This window comes from Pholis gunnellus, assembly GCF_910591455.1.
Source record: "Pholis gunnellus genome assembly, chromosome: 10".
NCBI lineage: Eukaryota > Metazoa > Chordata > Actinopteri > Perciformes > Pholidae > Pholis > Pholis gunnellus.
The window spans coordinates 12418486-12443399 of NC_136537.1; the positions used below are offsets into that span (position 1 = coordinate 12418486).

General features: G+C 43.3%; 4 protein-coding genes across 4 annotated transcripts in view; 2 read left to right on the forward strand and 2 right to left on the reverse strand.

Annotated features, from left to right (window-relative positions):
- Positions 1–952: 952 nt before the first annotated feature.
- On the reverse strand, positions 953–8043 carry LOC306702583 (soluble guanylate cyclase 88E-like; the record flags this gene model as incomplete). Its single annotated transcript, XM_079168223.1, has 18 exons — positions 953–1105; positions 1239–1352; positions 1458–1604; positions 2247–2336; positions 2428–2537; positions 2619–2775; positions 2865–3011; positions 3483–3629; positions 3819–3948; positions 4537–4654; positions 5438–5524; positions 5859–5943; positions 6066–6185; positions 6278–6401; positions 6767–6901; positions 7022–7161; positions 7582–7722; positions 7924–8043. The coding sequence occupies 18 exons, from the start codon at positions 8041–8043 to the stop codon at positions 953–955; spliced, it is 2265 nt and encodes a 754-aa protein (XP_079024349.1).
- Positions 8044–9735: 1692 nt separating this feature from the next.
- Positions 9736–15454, forward strand: myoz3a (myozenin 3a). Its single transcript, XM_079167071.1, has 6 exons — positions 9736–9889; positions 10433–10526; positions 11563–11726; positions 12613–12766; positions 13373–13553; positions 14309–15454. The coding sequence occupies exons 2-6, from the start codon at positions 10439–10441 to the stop codon at positions 14490–14492; spliced, it is 771 nt and encodes a 256-aa protein (XP_079023197.1). The 5' UTR covers positions 9736–9889; positions 10433–10438; the 3' UTR covers positions 14493–15454.
- On the reverse strand, positions 14926–19802 carry rbm22 (RNA binding motif protein 22). Its single transcript, XM_079167072.1, has 11 exons — positions 19737–19802; positions 18432–18485; positions 18300–18329; positions 18043–18175; positions 17829–17929; positions 17390–17562; positions 17038–17238; positions 16701–16865; positions 16163–16251; positions 15809–15937; positions 14926–15631 (listed from the first exon to the last, which is right to left on the reverse strand). The coding sequence occupies exons 1-11, from the start codon at positions 19788–19790 to the stop codon at positions 15477–15479; spliced, it is 1284 nt and encodes a 427-aa protein (XP_079023198.1). The 5' UTR covers positions 19791–19802; the 3' UTR covers positions 14926–15476.
- A 2210-nt stretch (positions 19803–22012) lies between these two features.
- ndst1b (N-deacetylase/N-sulfotransferase (heparan glucosaminyl) 1b) overlaps positions 22013–24914 on the forward strand; it is a 36600-nt gene continuing 33698 nt past the window's right edge. The window contains exon 1 of the mRNA XM_079167060.1: positions 22013–22149. The gene's annotated coding sequence lies outside the window, so the exon portion shown is untranslated. The remainder of the gene's footprint in view (positions 22150–24914) is intronic.

The window sequence follows — 24914 nt, forward strand, 5'->3', positions numbered from 1 at the left end:
AGCCTAGACCGCGAGGACGCCACCTATAGGCGCAGTTCTTCTGATAACCAGCCAGTGGGGAACATTGTCTGACTGGGACACTGGACCAGGATAACTGATGTTTGACTGTCTATCTGTGATAGGATTACACTATTCTTGCCCTGGTGGTATGTAAGGATGTGTCGCAGCACCATCGGGCAGAAAGTAATTTATCTGACTTAAAACAAAGCATGAAATCTAAGATGTTGCTTTAACTCCCGTGATGATTTGTTCCTGTATTTGATCGATGATTGAACAGCAGCAGGGTTTTAACACAAGATAATTACAAAAAATACAGTTGTGGTGCATTTTGAAGCTAAATTACAAGGGCAGGTACACAACCATGCATTTCTCGTACACACACTTACACACAATAATAACATATCCTTTAAGAAATGTGTTCAATAAATGCAAACGTAAATGTGAGTCTGACTGCCAGTGCCTTTGAGTGACAAGACAAACAAAAACGAACGGATCCACGCACGGCTCAGCAGTCTGCTCGCTTTATTTTCACCGAGCTGACAAGACTGACGAGACTGATATAGAACAATGAATCCAGACGTGCCGGATGAAGGAGAGGGACGGAGGAGGGATTCAGAGGGATTTCTTCCGAGGATGAAATAAGATGTCAAATCTACAAGGTGCAGCAGAACCAACAGGAAATTACAGAGCTTGCGTCCAGCTGGACCACGTGGCAGTGACCACTTATTGGTAATAAAACATGTTGCGTATAAGTGTGAAGTTAATGATAATAGCTACGATTTATTTCTGCAGAGTCAGAGCAAAATAAGCACTGATGATTTTTTGCAATGCAACATAACACCACGCAAGGCCACTAGAAAATATCAAGCATTACAGACTAGGCCATGTTCAAAAAGCTTTTTAGGAGCAGTATTACAAATGAATTACTGGCTACAGCATCAGCTAGCATCTCTCATGACACAGAGCACGTGGCACTCTTGGAGCTGGGGGTGTCACAGGAGCCGTCGGGGGAGTCTATGATGGAGTGTCTGCCGTCAGACTCGGGGGAGTCCAGTTCCAGGTGAGCGTCCTGGAGGTCGTCCTGCAAGGCATCCTTATGGTGGGACTGGGGAAGGAGCCGTTCATTTAATCACACCAATTACAAAACAACAGGGGAAAAATCATAGTGACGGGTATGGATGGAAAAAATTATTAGAAGTTGAAGTTAAAAGTCTTGGCAACCAATAATTCCCACTCACCTTATGAACAGACATCTCCTTCAGAGAATGGCCTGAAATCTCCGTCTTGATACGATGAGAGCGAACAGACTTCACATCATCCTCGTCTCGCCCTGCCGCCACCAGCGGGGGACCCTGGAGGCAAAAACTCAGGGAATCAGAGATGATGGTGATGATGATGGTGGTGGCAATGACGCAGAGAGTGTAAACCATTCACGGGTGTCTTTGCTGAATTCTTACCACTCCCTCCTTATCTCCTGTGGCCTCGGGGCTTGATAGGTTCACCTTACTGATGGTCTGGGTCTCAAACTGAGGACACGCAGCCTGAGCGTTCCCGTCTTTGTCCCTCTTTCCCTTCAGCCAGTAGGTCTCAATTTCAACATTCCCCTAAAAATGGGCAAAGAGAAAAATAAAAGTAAGAATAAGGTTCGGACATATATCCACAAATATTTATTAAAGGCATGTGCTCAAAGGCACACTTACTGTTACTGAGTGGAGTACAATGGCAGCTTCCAATATTCAGAATACCCTGATGAAAAATGAGTTGCTCTTGCTTTTCTGAGATTGGCGCCTGCAATCGGCTGCCATAGAAACCTCTGGGTGTTTTGGGCATTATCACTGAATGTACAGCCTCAAAGTCAGACCCAGTGATAAAACAGACAAGCAAGCTGCAATTACCAGCTCTAAACATTAAGTTCTGACTCCCCAGGGTCAAAGCATAGTGATTTATTATCATTTCATATAGTTCAAAGATTCAGAAATGTTTATTATGTCTGATTGCTGATACACAAAATATTCGCAAATTACAGTCTCAAAGTTTAGTTTCAAACAGGTTGTGTGTAATAATGTGCAGATATCATGTAATTACTTTTAATTGGAGGCGTTCAGACCGCTCTGAGCCACATCATCACTGTGTGTTGCTCATATGTTCAACACCAAATCATATTAATTATATGTTGCCACAGTGGCTGAGTGAAGGTAATTAATGTGTTGAGCGTAGCTGTGTTGGCAACCGTTTGGACCCCTAACCTTGATGGTAATGGTGCCCCTCCTTTCAAAAATAAAGTGACTTCCTTTCAGGTGCTCGTAGGTGGCGCTGCTGAGCTGAATGTGCATCTCCTGAATGAGATAAAGGAAGACCAGGCAGTTACAACAGAAGCACAGACAGCTCTTACTTAAGTCGTCATATATACAGGCTTAGCTTCCCCACCTTTCCATTGCTCTCCATGGCTGACGCAGTGTGGACTGTGTCACCGTGCAGACCGTAACGTGGCATCTTATGTCCCACCACACCTGCCACCACCATCCCAGAGTGGATCCCTGCAACCACAACAACGCGTTACTTCACTCCGTCAAACACCGCCGTAGACACACAAATATGTCCTCACGCGTTCTACCCACCGACACGAATCTGTATGTGGTTGCCATTAGAGGGGTCTTTCAGGTGATCTATGGAGCGCACCATGTCCAGGGCCATGTCACAAATGTTGTGAGCGTGAAACGTTGTCTTCTCCGGCGTCCCGGCCACCACCATGTAGGCATCTCCAATGGTCTCGACCTGGAAACGAGAGGAACAGCAGCTCTCACGCAGCAGCACTTGTAGATAAAGTAGGCCCATATCAGACCACGGGAGATTCACACACAAACCTTGAAGACGCGGTGCTTCTCGCTGAGCGTGTCAAACAGCGTGTACATGGTGTTCAGCATGGAGACCACCTGCATTGGAGTGATGTGGCTGCAAATGCGCGTAAATCCCACGACATCGCTGAAAAGAATGGTCACATCTGAGAACACCTGGGAGAAAATAGATAAGGGTGTTGATGAGTATGCATGTTGATACACTGCACACACACACACACACACTAGTCAGGCATTCATAGGCCATATTTTGTGACCACACTGTCATGCACCATCAGAAAGTCACTCTCAATTTACCTGAATTTTACTCCAGCAGAGAGTCTCAAATAGAAACATTTGTATGAACGTGTGTGTGCGTGTGTGTGTGCGTGTGTGTGAAACGTAGATAACTAACAGATGATTGATAGTTGCAAGATTAAACATTTAATCATTGTGCCAATATTTGTGTTTCAGTGCACATTCGTGATTTACTTGAGAAGACTGATATGTCTGTATCTGTCTCTTATAACTGTATGATAAATATGAAGCTATACAGCTTCAGCTTAATTTCGCTTCTGTTGTTTTTTGGTGCTTTAGGTGTTAAACTAGCGGCATATATATATATACAGTATATGATACAATCCTGACCTCGCAAGTGTTCACAGCCGGCTCTCCTTTGCGCAGCCTCTTGGCCACTGGCTTGGGAATCATCCTGTACAGGAGGTCATCCGTCTTCTTCATCTCATAGTCCAACATCTTCATGCTCTCCTCCAGCTTGCTGGACTTCTTTTGCTCCTGCGCTCACAATGGGAAATAAAACAGAATAACACATGTAAGTTTCTGTCTGTTTCTTTCATCTCATGTCTGCAGGCGGTGGGTGAGCTGGGGCTGCCAGACTGAAAGAAGGGTTTCACAGCAACTTTGCAGAGTGACAAGTGAGCTGATCACACATGTAAAATGCAGCTGCATGTTGGCAGAGTGCACCTGTACGAGAGCTCTCTTCAGCTCCTCGGACTGCTGCGTGCCCGCCAGCACCAGGTCTCTGCTGGAGTCGTGCATGCTCAGGTCATTGATGTACAGGCCGGTCTTGAACATAGCACTCAGACTCTCCATTCTACACACACACACACACAGACAGTTACAGAGAAAAAAAGTCAAAAAGACAAATTCTAACAATGATAATAACAATTTAGTAAAACACTGTCTTTAGAAATAACAATAGCACTGTCTATAGAAGTCTAACAATTAAAAGACAGTGATTGTGAGAGATATTATTTTTAGTTTCCTACAGTATGAATAATGTAAGCAGTGCGATGTGGCGTTTAACATTTGAGTAGTTTTGTCAATACAGGCATGAGGGCATTTACTTGCAAAACAAAAATGTTTGAGAAGAGGAGGGGGATGTTTTGGTAATGTACTCTGAGGAAAACACTCTCAGTTGCAAATGGGTTTCCATTAGGCTCACAAGAGCTGCACTGTCTGATTACAAGCTAATTAGCAGCTCATTTCATGCATGGTAAGTGCTGTTAGAATGGGCCCCTGATTTGATTCACTGCCCAGGCTTTTATTTCCAGCCTCCTAATTCAGTTTAGCTCTTGCAGTTTTTTAGAATGTTTTACTTTTCAACGGTAGCGTATTATATATAAATATCAGTGTATATGATGTGTGTGTGTGTGTGTGTGTGTGTGTGTGTGGGCCTTACACAGGGGTTCCCAGGAAGATGATGGACTCCCACTCTGGCATGTATCTCATTTGTCCTTTTAGTTTAAGGCAGCGGCTCCCATCGCCCCAGCTCTCCATCGCATTAGCACTGTTACCGTCTAAAAGAGGAGCACGACGAAAAGCCAACAAGACAAACGTTTAGAGAGGTGTTTAGGTTCAGTTTCAGCTGTAGATAATGACTGCACTGTGTTAACATCCTAATGTATTTGGCAGTTTATTATCGTTCAATTATTTGGGAAATACACTTGTTTGCTTTTTTGCTAACAGTGATGAGAAGATCAATAACACTCTCATATCTGTATGTTTAGTATGAAGCTGAAGTTAGCAGCCGTTTAGCGTAAGCTAAGCATTGGGACTGGAAACAGGGGAAACAGGGGAAACAGGGGAAACAGCAAACCTGACTGTCTTAAGGTAACGACAATGAATGGCTTTCACTGGGTTTTGTGCTGGACTACTTCTTGGAGGGAAAAAGTGACTTCCTGGAGTGTCCGCTGGTTGCCTGGCAGCCACACAGTGAACACAAGACTTTAGAAGGTAATTGGTCCCAGCATAGAGGGAGCCCCTCCCCCATAAAATCATGAATTGTCTCTTTTTCGCTTTTGCTTTTCTAAAAAACAACAACAAGGTATAAAATGTTTTTTTAAATGCAGCTTTGTTGCCTTTGAACAGAGCCATGCGAGCTGTTTCCCAACACAATGCTAAGCTTAGGTAACCTGCTGCCGGCTACAGCTTCATAATGCAGTGGTATCAAACTTCCCATCAACTCCCAACGAGAATTATTTTGTATTCCAAATGTGTCTGTGTCTTTAATAGGTTTTATTTTGTCATTATCAGCAAGAATGCTCAGATCTTGTCTTTTTAGAGAACAGAAAAGTCATGACCTTTGTAATCGCTTTCAACGATGGACTGGAAAGCCATGAGCTCCACATCTACGTCAGCCGTGCGATTGGCATTTTCATAGTCAGAATCTGTGGAAACAAACAGGAGCCAACTGTCGGAGCCATAAACATTCATATTCACACCCCCCCAACCGTGACAACCAGGGCTGGGATCAGATTCCCTAAACTCAATCAATTTAAGTTGAATCAAGACATCAAACAATGCCATTTCTGCAACTGCAAGACCTTCTAAACTCTCAACTTCCATTCAGCAGTGTTTTACTGCACACCTGCTCTTTTTTATTGTATTCAATGAAACTGAAATTGAGCGTGTGTTTCGCAACTAAAGGCAGTGAAATTGATCTGTCCACAAGCCAGCTAGTTCTGGCCCATCAGACACACACCCCTGCAAGTGTTTGCTTACTCTGGACTCGGTTGTGAAGGTTCCTCTCTCTTTTCACAGGCTCCTTGGACATGATCTCAAACAGGTTGTTGGGGTGGGAGATGATCTGTGTATAGATTTCCAAGTCAGTATTATCAGCACTCATCAGCGTGCTGTTCAAAACGGATGCATTGTGACTTATATGTGGAATGCTGTCGTTAAACGGGGACATGTGAAGTGATGTCTGACATTGTTCCAGATGAACTCCACTAGGGGGCGAGCCAGCAAGAAGGCATCAGTGATCTTCTTCCCATCCAGATCAGGGAAGACGGTGGACAAGCCCGAGCCAACGTTATGCACCACCATGTCCTCAAGAGTCAAACAATTGCAGTGATTTTATTTATTTTACGCTTCATTTCATTCGTGAGGTGAGGTTAGGGATGTAACTCAAAAAGGCTTACCTGTCTGAAGACAATGTTAAAGGGGAAGACCTCAAAGAAGAAGTCTGAGGTCATGGGCAGAATTTCTTGCTCCTCCTCATCCTCCTTCATGATGTAGCGATAGGCTGAGTTGTCAAAGTTCAGCCTACACAAACACACACAGATCAATATGTTTTCTAAAGTTTAAAGTGAAGTGTAAATTGTGGTGGAAGAAGTATTCTGTTCTTTTACTTAAGCTAAAGTTCCAACACTACACGGTAAAAAAATACTCCGTTACAAGTAAACTTGCATTAAAAATACACAAGCATCAGGATATTGTGTATTCATTCTTCAGTGACTGATTTTATTATATGTATCTCTCATAATGTGTGTGTGTGTGTGTGTGTGTGTGTGTGTGTGTGTGTGTGTGTGTGTGTGTGTGTGTGTGTGTGTGTGTGTGTGTGTGTGTGTGTGTGTGTGTGTGTTTGTGTGCGTGTGTGCGTGTGTGTGCATGTGTGTGTGTGTGTGTACCTCATTGTGACGTGGGAGTAGTCTCCGACCAACTGCTCAGACAGCACCTCCACATGGATTTCGGTGTCGTAGAACTGTTTCCCCATCTGCCTCAGCTGACCCATGGCGTAGTGCAGATAGCCTTTGCGCTTACTCCTGCCAGTCACAGAGAGAGAGAGACAATTCAATATCAGTCTGAAAGAAATGAATCACACAGCCTTCTCTCCCTGTTCTTTGTGTCTGATGTGTCTATCAATCTCCCTCCTGGTCTCAGACCTGTAGTGGAGGGTGACTCCAGTGGCGGACTCCTCCTGGCAGAAGAAGGTTGGAGGCTGCACTTTGGGGTAGCTGAAGCGCAGGTACTCGTGGAGATTATCAAGGCCATTGACAAAGTCACGAACATGACGGCCCAGCACCTGAAGGCAGAGACAGAGAGTGACAGCCAGGTCATGTCTCGGAAAGTTACTCTACATTTATATTACAGTACTTTAAAGGAGACGCGCCACTAATTTAATACCATCAGGGTTATTTTGGCTTGCGCTTGAGGACAAAAAGCTATGAAGGAGGAGCATTTTCAAAACTTGAGCCATGCAATTGACGGCAAAATCAGGATATCTTGCCCTTTGCTGCAGCCATTTTGACCACTCTTGACTGATTTGTACATGAGTTATATATTCCGTCACACAATACGATATATGAGACACTAAGAAAAACCTTTCACTGGCACAATAGCAGTAAGGATGCATAGCTCACTGGGTAGTTAATAATATTCTCACACATCTACCAAAAGACAACACAGCTCCGACAGTTTTGAGTCTGAGATCTCTTTTTTTCACCTTGAGGATCCTGTCATAGCCGTACTTCCCAACAAAGCCCAGGAAGTAGACACCCCAGGAGTTCATCAGCTCGTTGTAGGGCGTGCCTGTCACTCCACTGGCAGCCTTTGCAATACGGGGAATCACACTCTCACTATACACCTGCAGACACATACACACACACACATATAGACCTTAAATATAAACGTATTTCTCTTGACACCAGGACTAGGGAGCTCAGACAAGAGTGACAAAAACTGCAGACAGATTGATTTGGATTCACACAGACAGCACGGCCGTCACACATATATTACCATTCAGTGCACACACGCAGAATGATATTATTCATCTCAGAAACCGTACCTGGTGGGTGACAAACGAGTGTAACCTGACATCTGCTCTCTCTCTGACCAGCTTCCACACATCATCTCCGTACGACTCTTTGATGAAGTCGTGAAGACTCTCACACAGCAGCCCGTACATTCTGTCACTCTGGATTGGAGCTCAAACCGAGCAAGACGGCTCCCAAACTGATTGACTTCCAACAGCCCTCCCAAAGGCCCCTGCAAGCGAGTAAGAAAAGTTCAGAACGATGACTCTGTCAGTGCTGCAAGCTGAATTTCAATGCATTTAGCTTTCAGCGTGAAGCTATAAAAAGCCATAAACTGAATATTCTTGCCTATCAACACTATCTGTGGAGTTTTGAACTCCCTCAGACAAGCTAGCCAGTTAAGGTTTCATCTGAAGGCCAACAGGGCAAACGGTTTTGAAGGTGCCATAGTCACACAAGCCCTTGAGTCTGAATGGGCCTCTTTTGTTCTTGTGTCAGCTTGTCAGCGCCTGGTGGCTGTGCTCCTCTCTCTATGTGACATGAACACACTGCACCTCTCAAACACAGATGACACCAGTCACAAGAACTTGTCCCGTTTTCATAATCTTGCTATTGTCCTTTTCAAGAAAAATGCCTTTTTAATCACTGAATTATCAATACACCACTGTCATGAAACCCCTTATTTGTAAAGGATTGCAATAAGAAATAGGTTGGAATAAAATGGAAGTGACAGATTGATTCTAAACACTAAGGCTCAGTGTGCTACATTGCCACACAAAAGCTTTTTACATGTTTAAAGGAGGCTGCTATCCTCCTGTGGTTTCTTTTTATAAAGCAAATTTGCTTTTTTTACTTAACCAACACTCTTCAATAAACCTTTAATGGCCAGCAACTACTCAACTTCTATTGTGTGTCTGAAGATTTATTTCTGTGACTCCGGATGACTCCACATTTTCTTTCAGATGCTGGGAGGCTTCCCACTGGGGGGGATAGTGGTGGTGCTGTGGAGCAGTGCAGGTGCAAAATCAATATCCAATCTCAACAGGGATAAGGAAAATGTTTAGTTTTTTTCCTCCAGGCTCCTGCTGAGCTCAATGAATCAATTTGTGGGGGGAAAAGCTGCTCGATAAAGACTAACCTGACTTCAAAAAGGCCAACTAAATAGAAATTAAAAGGCATTTTTCTAGTGTCATGCTAAATGTGACTTCATGCAGAATTCACTTAGCAGTTGGTAGCCCAAGGAATATATGAGAACAAAATAGCAAACACAGAGTTATTTATTGCCATATTTTACACTGCGGAATATCTAAGGTATGTAGAATGCCCAAAACTCTCACCAGTGTGAAGGAAAAGGGAGTCAAAGGTTTAACCTTTGACCCTAAACTTCTAAACCCAATCACATCGTCTGATCGCAGTGACCTCATCAATTTCGCAGCAGCGCTTGGAGAACTGTGTGGAAAACACTTGGCGGGTGTGTTTGAAAGCAACTAAGTATATGTGGTAGGGTAGTTACAAAGTGCTTCACAGGAGGGGGAAATAGACATTGTGTTTGTGTGTGTCTATGTTTACACTTGAGAGCTTGGACTCTTGGCCTCTCTTAGAGCTCAGTGGTGTCTGGACAGCAGCTGTTATCACACACACACACACACACACACACACACACACACACACACACACACACACACAGATGGGATCGGATTTTTATAATCAAAGTGGCTCGAGGTCAGATGTAAATCTTTATACTTGCCACTTCCCCTTAATCGCCCTTTATAGCCCCCCCTAAAAACTCCCTCCATCCATCCTCACTTTCATATCCCTCTGCTAAAATAACCCATGAGGTAAGCACCCAAGGCATCCCGAGATGGGTTTTATACCAGCTGCTCCTCCTCTGGAGAGTCCGAGTGGAGCGTGGAGGCATCCCAGCTCCAGTACGGGATAAACCACACGACCATCCAGACCAGCTCCAACACTCGGCATACAGGCCGGCCGGAGACACAGGTAAGGGCCGAGGTGACGGGAGTGCACGCTTTTAAAAATAGTCAAAATAAGCAGTGACGGAAGGCGCTGCTTCCAATCTGACTGAAAAGAGTATAAAGTGTGGAAGCTTCCAGGTCCTTAAATGAACTGTATATACATTTCGATGATGCTGGAGAGACAGCTGAGACAGTTTAATATTTGAACATGCACTTGGGTTTTACTGCAATGTGACACATGTTTGTAGTAAATCATGAAACTAATGGAAAAAAAGACAATTCACAGAAGTAGCAAATATGAATTTTAACTTTAGAAACTTAATCAAGATAACAGCTAAGGAATTGTCTGGACCCTTTGAGTCGAAGCACATGACCGGAGTACTTTAGTCATGCCCCTAATATAACTTATAATTTAGGACTTGTATTTTACAATATAGAAATGTGTTTTTCCAGATATGTCACCAAAAATGAAGTCCTACTGAAAGAGATTTGCAGTGGCAAATGATATATTAAAGGTGGTATATTAAACTAGGAGAATAAAAACAATAATTTTTCACATGTCCATTAGAGGAAGATGACGATGATGATGCAGTCAGGCCTGGATGACGTGACTAAGCGGAGGATGTTGCAGGCTCAGGCTCTGTGTAAGGAGGCCAGGGGAGGTAAGTGCGGATGGGTTGAGATGCATTGATTTGATATCAGATTCCAGTCTGTGTCAGTACCGAACTCACATACAAATAATATTTAGAAGTAAACTAACGAACGTGGTAGTTTACATACTGGTTAACATATCTTTAACAGATCGGTATGCTCCCGTGTGTGTACGTTCAAACTGCGTGTGATCACAAGCCGAAGCTGTTAGATGAGCCAAACATCAAATGTCTGGGCACACATACGATGCTGTACTATACATGCGAAACCCCAGGAGTGCCAGTGTGCTGTTGAAATTCTCCAAACATTCGAGCAGGGACCATCCCAGTTTGTTTTCTAACGCTGTCCTCCAGCTAGGCTTTGAAAACCAAGTCCCCTAAACTCAGCAGAATGTGACTCCCACCGCTGAATTTTTTACGCAGGCCGATCAAAGGCAGCTCCTCAAGGGTGGCACATGCTCAGGCTTCCCATAACACTTTTCATATGTGAAAAAGAGTGCCATCCGCTCTTCCATGAGTCTTTCATCCAAAAATGTTATTTTTATGCCATGTTACCCATGCAACCCTGGACCACAACAAACATTACACACCCCTTGACATCCTCTCGAGGCTATTTCAGACACTCTGCCGTGCCATGATACAACACGAGAAGAGACCCTGAGCTGTGTGGATACCAACTTAGTGATGCTGCACACGTTTTTCATTTTTTTTTAATCAGTGCCCCTCAGCTGTTTAAAGTCGAAAGAAACAAGAAGATCAGAGACATTAGGATTTGCCAAGGGTCCTTATTAGTCTGTGTTTTTTTCCTTCTCTTTCCAAATGTCTGGAAGTTGCTGTTATCGTAGATATTGCCTTTGCACTAACAACTAAATGTCATGATGTATTTATGCAGGGCTGGAACCAGCTAACCTGATGCATTGCCACACGGCTTAAGAAACCTGCAGCAAACAGATTTCTGTACTCTGATCCTGCCATTTTGAAAATGCATAAGGATATTAAATGTAATGACTTTTTAAAGCTCCTCCATTTGTCTGTGGTGTTGTGCCAGTGGGTCTGAACCTCGGGAAGAAGATCAGCATCCCAAAGGACGTGATGATGGAGGAGCTCAACCTGCCATCTAATCGAGGCTCTCGCATGTTTCAGGAGAGACAGAAGAGGGTGGAGAGGTTCACGCTGGAGAACATGGCTAACAATGCCTACAACACCAACACTGTAAGGAACTGAGAGAAGGCACACATAGCACACAATGACTCCTATCCACTGACCTTACTGTAACCTAAACCCCCAAACTAACGGACCTGTCGTTCTGACCTCACAAATTTATTTGTGCAATTGATAAAACCCAGTTTCTGAAAATCGACCCTCTTTGTCAAAATTCTACACGCAAAAACGTAAACACACAATGCAAATGATCTTATATCTCTTCAAAAAGCTAACACGTCAAGTCCAAACTATATGAACTCTTCTTGAAAGGCCTTTTCCCCCTTGAAAACACTCATATGCTTAGTATAACAGAGCAACACACATGCAATTTGTTCATTCTCATTACTCATAACAGTATCAGTCACAATTACTTTTAATGAAGATGACATATTATCGTATTGTAAATTGGCATCCCTTGTTGAGCACACCTGAATCCTATTTATTGTGTTCAAGCGCTGATTGCTAAGTGATCTAATAAGTTACAGGTGTTTTCACCGGAGCGTCCTAGGTGCAGCTGATAATTGAGTGTGGCATTTCAATGGCAAACAACACACACACATACCTTTAATTTTGAAATGATGTGTCTAATGTAGATAACCATATACCTGGTCAATAGACACCAGCAAATCAGACAGGATGTTTAATCAGACAGGAAAAGAAAGAGTCCAGAGTGTCTCTCTCTCTGAGCATAATTATAATTGCACAAATGTGACATTATTCATTTTACATTTCTCCTATACCCAACATATGCACTTTGACATTTTCATACTTAAATTACATGTATTCATTTATTGTCATCATACAAATTGTATCCTTAATGTTTTGTTTTTTGAGTATTTGACAAATACATTGTTCAATCTAGACACAATTACATCTAGTTGTATTCATTTCCCAGGTCAATCCAGAGGCCTTTCCTCCCCCACAGATCTTCGCTGAGCCACAGGGAGAAAAAGAGAACCAGGCTTTCTCCATCCCTGGTAAGCATAGCCTGGTCATGAACCTCCAGAAGACTGTAGCAAAGAAGGGCAGTCCAGACGTCATCGCTCCAGGTAAATCTTAAGAGATGGTGGAGGGAAGCCACAGACTGCCACAAGCTATAGGACTAGATTGCCACAGTGCCAAATGCTTGGGCAATGCATGGACACTGTGTCTCGCTTTCATCCGATAGTGTTTACGTTTCATGAGAAAACTGTATTGAGCAAATAAATTAGTTTTCTTACCGTCAGTGCCAGGAGAGTTGGCAGCTTGCAGAAAGTGGTTATGTGATCATCTTTTCTAAGTGCTGTTGTGTATTGGTCCTGACAGAAAGCACTGCTTACGATGTGACTGACAGTGAGCTAAGCTCTGTTTATTATCGGGGATTCACACCGAGATCTAATTATGAGTTCTGTTGTTGACAGGAGTGACATCAAAGAGATTTAGCTAAATATTAGATCCGTTTGTTCTCTGCTTGGGCTTGCTTTTTTGTATTATTTAATGGGTTTAGTCATTAATTTCCAGCAATAAAAGACTATCCACTTTTCTAAACAAAGGGGGGTCTTATTAAGCTTACACTGAATTTAAAGGGGAAGAAACCTCAAAATGTAACAAAGCTTTCACTTTACCCATAGCTGTATGTCACTATTAATCCACGACATTCGACTTGATTCTGTCAGGATATTCTGGCCCCCTGAAGGACATTCCTCATGAGAAGTTCAACACAACAGTCATCCCCAAATCCTACAGCTCCCCATGGAACCAAGCCTTGGGAGACAACACGGAGCTCCTGGAAGCCCTCAGAACCCATCTGCCCCAGCTCCCACAAAGACAACTGCCTTCCAACAGGAGCTTCAACAGGTACATCTGCCTGTCCACATCTGCTGCTGCTGCAAACTTCACCCAAATAAATCCTGATTTGTTAAACCCTGTTCAGCTGGAAGCACAGGTGACCCATCTTCAAATAGACCCACTAATGACCTCACCACGTAATCCATCACAATCAGCACTTCCCTCGGCTCCACTCCATGTTTGAAAATGAATATCTGGCTTGCACCTCCTTGGACTGTGGCTGCGTGATGGCTATTTTGAACACTGGCTCTTGAAAGATGATCCACTTGTTGGATGCTAGCTTTTAATACCATCCACCCCACAAGACATATTACGCACGGAAGGGAATCAATTTTCATGTGGTACACAAGGAATTGCGTCACACAAGCGAGGCAGTAAGGTTAAGCTTGGGCAGATGGAGAATATATTAAAGACAAATTCAGACTTTACTCAATTACGGCTGTCAGCCAATGTTTTCTGCGAGCCAGTCTGAACCTGTCGAGGGATCCCTTTACGTCCTTCAGATAGTTGTGAAATTGCGAATCCTTAATTAAACCTCAACCGTCAGAGCAGCTACACAAGTAGAAAGAGTTCACCACACACCCATGTTGACTCATGCTGAACCCAAGGTGAATTTTCTTCTGTCAACAGGACCTGTTCAAATCAGATGACCAGACTGGGTATTATTTATCTAAGCAGTACGATACCTCGGGTCATATTCTGCAAACACCATGAGATAACGCATTCAGCTCGCTAAGTGACAACTCCTCCTCTCTGTCCCTCAGATCTGCCATGCCGTTCGGCGGAGCTGCGTTCAGCGAGAGGGTGATCCCAGTGATTCGCTTCGAGGCAGTGGAATCCCAGAAGCTGCCCGGCATCGCTGTGGACCGCATGTGTCGACGGCCCAACTTCAACAGAGCACCCAGGGGATGGGGTATTGATTACAACCCTGAATCTAATGAACTATGAAAAGGGGGCTGATCCACTAAAGACTGAAGCACCGACCCTATGCTTGCTGCTCTCTTCCAACAAAGATGATCCCTCTGCTAATCAGTGGGCACTGCAGGAGAGAAACCCACTCTTGCATGATAGTTAAAAGTGTGTTGCTACTGCTGAGAGGTTTGACCAGATGAGCTAAACTCTAAAGACTGCTGAATCATTGCATTAGCGCAGTAGAGGCCAACACAGTGCTGTCACAGGTTGAACAGCTTGGTTTCCTTTTGTTATCCGTAGCAGTATCTGATGCCGTCAATGTCAATACCTGACACCCTCCTTTTCCAACTCCCAGTCTTCATCTGATAAGTGTCACACTGACTTTACATCTTTTCCCCATTTGTCTCCCGTTATGTGTGAGAGCAATAAAAGGTAACCCTGCCCTTAAACAATAGTTAAACACAATTAGTAATGACAAAATTGCATCATTTTAATGACAAGTGAAAAGAACATTCAAAGAAAGCCTTACAATAAACAAAGTCATTATGCTGTAGGATATTAAGATTGTGTCAAATAAAAAAGAAACTGAAAATGAACAAGTTCAAAAATACTGCTCAGGATTCGGATCCGTGTTGCACAGAGAGACAAATACAGGTTTGACTGACAGTATGCATTTCTATATGTACAACGCTCCAGCCACAGGAGCCTTCAAAAACTATATGGCTCTGAGCACATTGGTCAGTACTCTCAAGTCTGCCGAAGCCACTCTGGTACATTTTAACTGCGACTAGTGACAAAGTCATCTTGTGATATCTTGGTTCTCGTCTCTCCGGACACTGATGGTGCTGGTTCATTTCATTCACTGCAGGTGGCCTAATTAAATCAATGTTATCCAGTAAGACATAACTGTGTTTTCTCACAGAAGTAGTCTGCAGGCTTCAGGCCCACTGAAAGCACCTGACCGGGTCCGACGTAATGAAAACAATGACACCTAGTCGCAGTAGAACTTCCCTCCAGCAGCTATTCGCCATGACGAGAGCCATGTGCAGCATGGGCACCCATGCGCTGAGGATCCTGAGAGGGGTAGTGAATCTGACCAGGTGGTCTCATGCTCATTGGAGGGGGCATAGGTGGAGCCATGTGACCCATGGGGTGAAACATTGGAGGGCCAAAACCTGTGTGAGCAGATGAAAAAGAAAGGAACACAGCATTAGGCTCATATTTTCTCAGCGTTTAAATAATTTATGTCATGAATAAATTCTTCTTTGCTCATATAAACGTATAAAACAGATCAGCATTATTCTTAGTAAGCGTTGTATATTTGACATGTTACGGGTTGTATGAGAGCTTACCTGGAGGAGGCGGGTTGATGCCTGGAGGTGGAGGCAGAGCAATGTTCAGGACTGCAGGAGAGGTGCCGGGGTCCAGGTTAAAGTAGTTTGCAGGAGCTTCTTCATCCAACACTGGTGGTGGAGGGAGAGCTACAGCACAAAGAAAAATAGAATTTAAGAAACTAAATGACAAATTAATACATTTCAGCACTATTTATTTCACTATCAATCATTTCCTCGTATATATACATGACCAGAAAGAGCAGGAATCAAAAACTCATGACACTATGTTGACTACTTTACATTACACCCATAGGACTACGTCACTATGAGTACACACAGCAATCCTAAACCTCCCTGTGTGTGCAGACTCACCTCCAGGCAGTCCAGGTACAGGGTCCAGTCTGGTGCCCATATCACTGATGCCATCTTTGATGCCCTCCTTCCCTCTTGCTGCCTGAGACCTAAAAACAAAAAACAATACAAGTTATCCTGTATATAATAATCACTTCACTTACTTTGTTTAACACCACTGAATAGTGTGAATGAAAAGAAAGGTGCCTTTCTTTACCATTAAGCTCTTTTATAGTGTCTGATAATATATTAAAAAGCACTGCAGTCAGTAGTTTTGACTAATTGTAGCATGCGTTTTAAAAAGGAACAGCCTGGAACTGTTACTGTCAAACATGTTCTCTGAACATCATCAAGCGTTTCATCAGCAAAGTATCACTATAAATCTTCACATCTCCTCCCATGCTGCTCCAGTAACTGTATGAACGCCAAGATGGCAGGATGACTTTTTTTTTTCTGGTTGCATCTACAGATTAGATGACTGCATGAGCAAGTGTCTGGAGGTCACGTTGGGGATAAACGCCCTCATGATTGACTTTTACCTTCTTGATTAGATTCTTACCTTCCCCACTTGACAGTGAGCCTGCGTCCATTAATGATGAGTTTGTTGAAGGACTTCTCAGCAGCCATTTCAGCTGCCTGCCGAGTGGCAAACTGGATGAAGGCACACTGCTGCCTCTGGACTATGGTAATGGTGCGAATCTCACCGAACTGGTAGAAGTGACTCCTGCAATAAAACAGATGAATGTCCACTAGATCAAAAACACTGGAAGTTGGAAGGTTTAAAACCATCAGTCCTTTTATGAACATTCTACTATATTCCCAAAATGAGTAAACGCCACCCTCAGTGGCCTCAGAGGGTTGTACAGTTGTATTTAAAGGGGGAAAGGAATTCTTACTTGAGCTCTCCATCAGTGACGGTATCTCCCAAACCCCCGATGTAGAGGGTGGAGATAGACTTGTCGTCTGGTGGGTCCAGTCGGGGCATAGTTGAGGCCCGTTTCAGCAGCTTGTCTGCAACTGGGTCATTGATGCCGTAGTAACGGTCTTTGATGTTCTGGTCGGCTAGAGGGTCATCAGGATCTGTGGGCTTCTCGTGCCTGTGTGTGTAAAGGACAACGGTGACTGAACCACAAGAACAAACCAATTTCTATTTTGCCTTTGGTAAAAGGTAACTAATAAATAATGTCAAATTCATACATAAAAAACAAGGAACTGCAGCTGCAGGCCTTTTCACGAAGTGCCGCTCACCTATAGGGACACTCCTCCCCTCTCTTACACTCCCCCTTCACCCAGAAGGAGCAGATGTGAGGCCGGTTCCTCTTGTAGTATGGAGTGGTACGGGCCAGTTTCAGCAACATATCACTCGAGCTGGGCGCTTTACCCAACTGGCCCACTGGCCGTGTGCCATCAGTATTGGCTATCTAGTAAAACAGAGGACCAAATAAGCACAAAGGATTGACAAAAAAAGCAACCATTTAAAAAAAATATAAACTATTTAAGAATGTCCTGTCAACCGTTCCTATTCTGTAAGAAACAAAAATATTGGACCAGATACTCACTATTTAAGGACTTGAAATTGAAGACAAAGAAAAGTGTTCAGGACATCCCTACATGCTAATTTTAGCTTTTGTAGCTGTATCACAATAAACAGAACAACACACTTGTCTGCAGCAGAAAGCAATGTTACCTCTCTCTCCATGTTCTGTGTGTAGTACTCCTTGTTCACATCTGACTTAGGAACCTCATCTTTTACTGAGAGCCCAGTGTCTCTGACCTGAATAGGCAAACCTGTAAAACACAAGGTGTGACAAGAGGGTAAAACAAACTTATACTTCAATAAGAAAATGGACACAGGCCAAATGACGATTACAAATTACAAGGAGTTAGTTGCAGAGACTCACCATACTCCAGGTCCAGCAGACATGTTTGACAAACATTCTTCATTTTACTGCAGGTCTGACAGACCTCCGTCTTCTTGAAGCGCATTCGTGTCCCCGGACACCATCGGAACACAGTAAACGGCCGCGCACAGATCTGACGGGCAAAGAATGAGAATAAATGAATACATATGTTAACTTGTAATATAGTGTCACAGGTTTTAGCTAAACTTTGCTGTGAACTGCATAACAAAGATTTAATATATTACTGCAAAACATACCTTGCATTCTTTACCATACTTCTCCTTGGTCTATAAAACAAAGCATGAACACATTTGAGCCTGCACAGTGATTCGTTATCAACACAAGAAAATATCGTCCAAATCATTATGATGCACAGTAAGTAAACTCACCATACGGATGTAAGGGTTTTCTCCTAAACATGTCTGACATAGAATTGGAAAATCCTGAAAGAAAAACATATTCATTTAAGACCAAGAATCATATCCGTTATTCATCCAACAGTCCTCTGATGCATTAAATTCCGTTTCACTTTTTGCCGTGGGCACCATGGCAATGTCGTATGAATACAGGGCGAATGGGACTCGATCACTTCTACTTTGCCATCTGTTGAAGGATGCAGTTTCAATCATAAGTGCTAGCTGCTTAAAGTGACCTCGTCTGACAGCATCAGCCAAACACCGAAATATAAGCAGCTCAAACGTCAACTAAAGTATAGTGTTGCAAAGTTTATATTCTGGTGTGTTGATAAAACCAACATTGGACAGAGGTTGTTGTGTCATGGCTCGAGAGAGGAAACTGATTTGTTGCCTTATATAGTAGGGTTAAAGACCGTTTAAGAGGATCCAAAACACTGTTGCTTGATGCACAAATAGTACAATAAATGGTTAAGACTTTGATATAATAGTTGTTGTAGATATTACAACTATTTTGCTCATATGCACGGTTACATATGTTCGTTTTCCACTACAATTACTCGAATCAAGCACGGTTACAATATTGCTGTGCATGAAGAACTGTGTATAGCACTGTTTGTAACACAGAGCACATTTCTTCCGATGTTTCCATGAGTCGTAATATAGTTGAGATTGAACTGTCAGGCGAGCGGATTTGGTCCTTTCCTGTGAGCGCTTGCTAACCTAACGTTAACAAAACGGTTCCAACTTAATGACAAGAGTTTACAACTGCCGAGGAGCTAGCAAATCCAGACAACAACATTATGATGAGTCGGATTGTCTCGATTCCGCATAACGCGGAATTAATGGAAATGGAACTTGCTAGCGTTAACGGATATAACGCTATATATTATTGTTAGCCTGCTAGTGCTAGCCTCAACTAGCTCAGATAGCTAACTTTAGCACAAAGCATGTTACGGTCAAATTAATCGATCGTGTGTTTAGAGGCTACTCTTAGATGTTATTGTTCACAACAGTTGGGTACAAGTGAAACTGTGATGTTTTATGAATGAACGTTCATACTGTAGCGAATAGACGTTTTAGATAGGCAGCAGCCACGCTTTTACTAGCTAGCGTTAGCTAACAGTAGCCTAGCAAGCTAGTTAGCGACTGAGCAAACCGGGGGAAATTGTGGCAAACTGGTAGATTTCATGGTCATGTTATTTCCCATAACTTAACTGGAAAATGCTGTGTTTTAGTTATACGCTCTGTAGAGTAAACTATAATGCCAATTTAACGTACCGCGTCCTCCCAGTTCTGTCTATTGTAGGTGTTGGATCCTAGGGACGTCGCCATTTTGCAGAATGTGAGCCAAACGGAGCCAACCGACGACACAAAAAGTGTCAGACCACAATGCACCGCAGCAGAGAGCCACGTTTCACCTTAGGGTGTCGCCCTATTTCAATAAACTATCGGACAAAATCGAATGAAGAAAATGTAAAATATAAGAAGCAAATAATGGGAAATAATACATATTGCTGTGTACAAGTAACTCTGGCAACAACGGTGTATTGTTACTGTGGTAACTGTACATCTCACAATCCACGGAGATATGGTAGGCCTTTACTGTATATAGTAACATTTTTACCTGATGCCACTTTACATTTCTACTCCATTGTATATGTAGTGATTGTAAATTTCACACCAATACAATTATCTGATAGTTGTAGTTAGTTACTTTGTAGATTTTACACAAAATATATCAGAATGTGATGCTTATGAACTTTTTTACTTAATTATAAAATTCGATTTTGAGGATTTTCACTTGTAATGCGAGTATTTTTACATTCTGGGTTACTACTTTTAATTTAGTAAAGGATGTGAGTACTTTTTTCAATACTGCGTGTGTGAGTGAGTGAGTGAGTGAGTGAGTGAGTGTGCGTGTGCGTGTGTGTGTGTGTGTGTGTGTGTGAGTGAGTGAGTGAGTGAGTGAGTGGGTGAGTGAGAAAGAGAGAGAGAAGGCTGAGCGCTCGTGTGTTTGAGCTTGTATAAGCCAATTGTGTGCACCACTTACAGTTTATCTATCCACCTGTTCCAGTTCAGGTCAGGGTGTCGTTGCTCTGTGAAACTCCAATTAGCGAGGCATTGGATGTTTGAGATTACGGATAGGTATTAAGCCCCTAATGTTTACTTAAGGTCAGGGTGATGTTGTGGAGGAGTCAAAGGACAGGGATTAGATGCAGGCCTGAAGAGCTGGCAAATCTTTTATAGTGCAGGTCAGAAAAAGTCTGCTGCACTTTTAGGCTATACTTCCAAATAAAAAACATCTTCTCTTCTGTTATTGATGCCGTAGTTAGATTCAGTGACTTCGTCGTATAATCAGTTTCATTGTGCTCATCGGCTAGGTAACACTGATTATTGATCAACACATGCTCATGTGATCATATTTCAAGAGAAAGGGTTAAACTGAAATCCTCCTCCTCCTGTTTCCCTTGTATCCAGTTGCAGAGTCTGTGTCTTGCCTTGTGTTTAGAGGGACACCGAGGTAAAGTCATCGCCCTCTTTGTCTGTGAGTCGTGTGACCCTATCTCCTCTATCATGTGATGTGGATGAGACAGTGAAAGCTGTTTTGAAGGACGGCTTTGTCTTAGATGTAGCCATTCTGTAATCAAAATCACCATCCTCACGAGTCACAAGGTCAGGGGACATATAGGTGTTCTATTACCTCACAGCTGCTCCGTGTTTCTTATTAACATATTATATTCTTAGAATGGTTGCTTCTGTTGATGTTACGTTCCTATCAGGTACACTGTGACATTAGTTCTGATTTGTGCACAATTTATGTGTTCCCCTATAATAATGTTTATATTTCATACTCATTCATTTGTTGTCCCTAAATTATGTTTCCTAAAAACTAGTTATTTGTTTTCAATGTAATCTAATCTGTAATGTAATGAGATAATCCCTTCAAAATACAATGAAAATATCAAATAACGGTATAGTTAATTTATCTTGAGTATTATAAGGTTACTATGAGTACCAACATTCTACTCGTACTCATATAGGGATACTGGAGTGATTCATTTATTTATTATTATAGGCTAAATGCATTTCCTTTAGATGCAACACACAATTGTACAGATTTACACTGTAAAATGTACACATTTTTTTGCATAGGCGCTTGTTGTGTAATCTGCATGGTGTGGTGACTAATCAAAACCATCACGACTATCCCTGGACTCCTGTTGCCAAGAAATAGGAATCACAAAAAAAACTTTCAGGATTATCCCAGTATCATACCCTGCACAATTTAATTCCGATTTAAAGCATTGCCACACGGACACATTTCATCAGGGCTATAATCTCACTACTCGGATGCAGATAAACCCGCACACAAATATGATCGCACGGTGATTTCTTTTGAGTTGTGTAGCGCATGTATGCGCATATCAGAGACAAAAAAAAAAAAAAGTGCCGTGCTGGCGCCTCCTGTCGACAGTTATGGGCCACTGCCGGTGCACTGAGCTGCAAAAAGAGAGGGGCATTCTCAGATTTCCCGATTTCTCCCAGCCGAGTCCGCTGTGCCGCTTCCACATCACGGCCGACAGCAAACCGAGACGACGACGACGACGACGCCGCGCGCCTCGCGCTTCAACCCTGCAATCATTCCCCAACTGGACCGCGTCGTCCCAAATCCACCCTAACCGCAAACAAGGTGAGTACATCGGCACGACGCGAGTCACAACGCGGTGGGTTTTTTTTTCGCACATTCGGTAGGCTAACGTACACGATCGAGAGCCCAGCCGCTCGGTCTCCCAGGCCAGGCTAGTGAAACATTGTCTGGCGCAGACGGAGAATGAGGCCAGTTTTTCGGCCTGACTACCTCCTGACTGGAAACATAAAGCCCCGGCGACATGGCGGAGGGTCGGTTCAGCTCTCAGCCCGTCCGCACACGGCTGCAGAGAAAGGGACGGTGTTTGTGTTGCGGGTCGGGTCGAAGTTTGTGCTCGGGATAGAGCTGTGTCCGGCTGCTTCGGTCTGTGATTTAACGTGGGAATTCCTTTATCCAGCCGGATACCGTAACGCGGCACCAGCTCAGCGAGGAACTTGTTTTTGTAACTTTGTAGCGGCTGCGATGTGCAGAGTATTTATCAAATGCTCGCCTCAAGTTAGCTTTTACTGTTTGGCATACAAGGTAAGGCGATTTAACCACAATTGTTACAGTCCCTCGCAATGGAAAAGGCCAAACGATTTTGTGTGCAAATTAAAATTAAAGGTCGATACGACTGTCTGCCACCTAATCTAATAGCACTGCACATGACGGAGGAGGATAAAAGATCACCATGGGAATGCGGCGACCGCTTTAACATTATTCAATTTGTCCAAATGATTTCGGGGAACTTGGGTTAATTATCAGCAGTGATTACAGGCTCTGTGTTGTGACAGATGATGCATCAGGCTATTATGAAGCTACCTGTAGGAATCACGCAGCCTGGTTGTTCCCTAATATTGCTCCTCAGTACGATTTTAAAACTATTTTTTAGTTTGTGGGGGGAAAAACAAAAAAAGCTGACTTTGTCATATCATTCTCTAGTTTTAGTTTCCAAAACCTGTCAACAAATATGCACCCAGTTTTAAGTGTTTTGATATGTTGTTTATACGATAGTGGCTGTTGCACAATGCACCGATGCAGTGTCATTTGTTAAATAAGACCAGTCTTCTACTGTGTGAGGCTGCTTTGTTACCCTTTGTTGTGCATCTCCACCGTCATCTGCATCTGTTAAATACCCCCCAAAAAACACACACACTTGACTCTACTCTGTAGCAAAAAGGGGGCAGTCCAGACCTGCCTGAAATCTGTTGCCTTGGGGTTTGTGCGCGTGCAAGCGTGCAACCAATGTGAGTAGGAGAATGACTCACGTTCAGAATGTATTTGGCAAAGTCATAAGGACTTTCCCTGCGTTTTGCCTCGGCTGCAGCACACATTCTTGTTACTGAGAAGTGCTGTCCTTCTGGTTTTATGTACCATGAGATTTATTTGACTAATGCTTCACATTTTTGCTATTCCCAAGCCATGTGTTGTTTACCACATGTTCCACCCATCATTTGAAAAAATAAATAAAAAAAATGTAGGGCTTATTCCATTTGCAGATTAGATTAAAAAAAAAAAAAAGTGTGGTGGCCGTCATTTGTTCGTCACATTTGTGGAGAGCTGAATTTTAAGTTGCGCTCTATTTATCAGTGCCAACTGTTTGTCTGGTTGTTCTAACCCTCCATCTGACTGCTCCCACTGGCTGCCAAACATGCTGTGATCTAGCGCTTTCAGTTGATGACGGCTGCCACTGCTGCCGCAGCCATTTGATCATATATCAGCATCTCTTCACTTAGATATGCCTGTGAAACGCCGCAACTGAGTTACAATGCCTACACACCGAGGTTGATAAAATACTGTGGGCCTGACAGTATATGACAGATCGCGTCACCAAACGGTGTTTGGCCGTTTATCAGAATGAGACATGATCACAGACAATTTGTCATTTTAGATTTTAGGCTCGAACGGGGAAGAGTAAGAAGAATGTTGTGTCATGGCTCTGACTGCTTTGCGGCGGTTTATCTCCACACTGAGCAGGATGTACGTTTTTAATTGTAGAGAAGTAACTATGCCATCACATTTAATGCGTTACACAAGGTTACTGTTGGGAACTTCAGTGCTTAACAACTTGCCATCTCTTGTATTTTTCCATGTCAGTGCCCCTTGTATCCACACTCGGTGTTTGAGGGGGGGCAGACCTCTCTTTAGACTGGGGCTGAAGCCAGGCATCTTTCCAAAACTCAAGCCCCCCCCAACCCTCTCTGCTGGGTATAAGCACTGCTTTGTGCCACAGCACTGCTCCCTATGGTTCTTATTCATTTACTACTACAACACCCCTGGCTCTGGTACATACTGGAATCTACAATTGGAAGCGTACCCAAAACAGCCTGCTGTTTGACAGACAAACTCAGATGTTTCCTCATTAAGTCAAGCTTTTGGATGAATACACCAGAATGCAGGAGGAAGATTTGCACTATTGCAGCCTGTAAGTTCGTATTGAAGTGCTCGTTTCTGCCTGGAATGTGGCCGCGGCATTTGTTGGCTTAGGCTATCGTGAGAGGTATTGGAGAGCAGGAGCAGAGTAAATACATTTCAAACGGCACAGCACAACCGAGTATTAGCAAATGATCCGATAGCATCTGTAATCCTCGGGAAAACCTGGAGAGTTGTTTTTGAGTAGCGTTAGCCTCCATCAGATAGTTGGCAGGCACCGGGGGTGTCCACATGTGTGACTGGCTAGCGGCGCGGCTGAACGCTACAGTATGCAGGCAGATCAGATTACTGAACGATTAGCCATGGCCTCCTATCCCCGTCCCAGGGAAATGATTTTCCACTGTCATAATTCCCTAGACTGAATTACGCAGGCCAGTGACTCAGAGATACTCAAT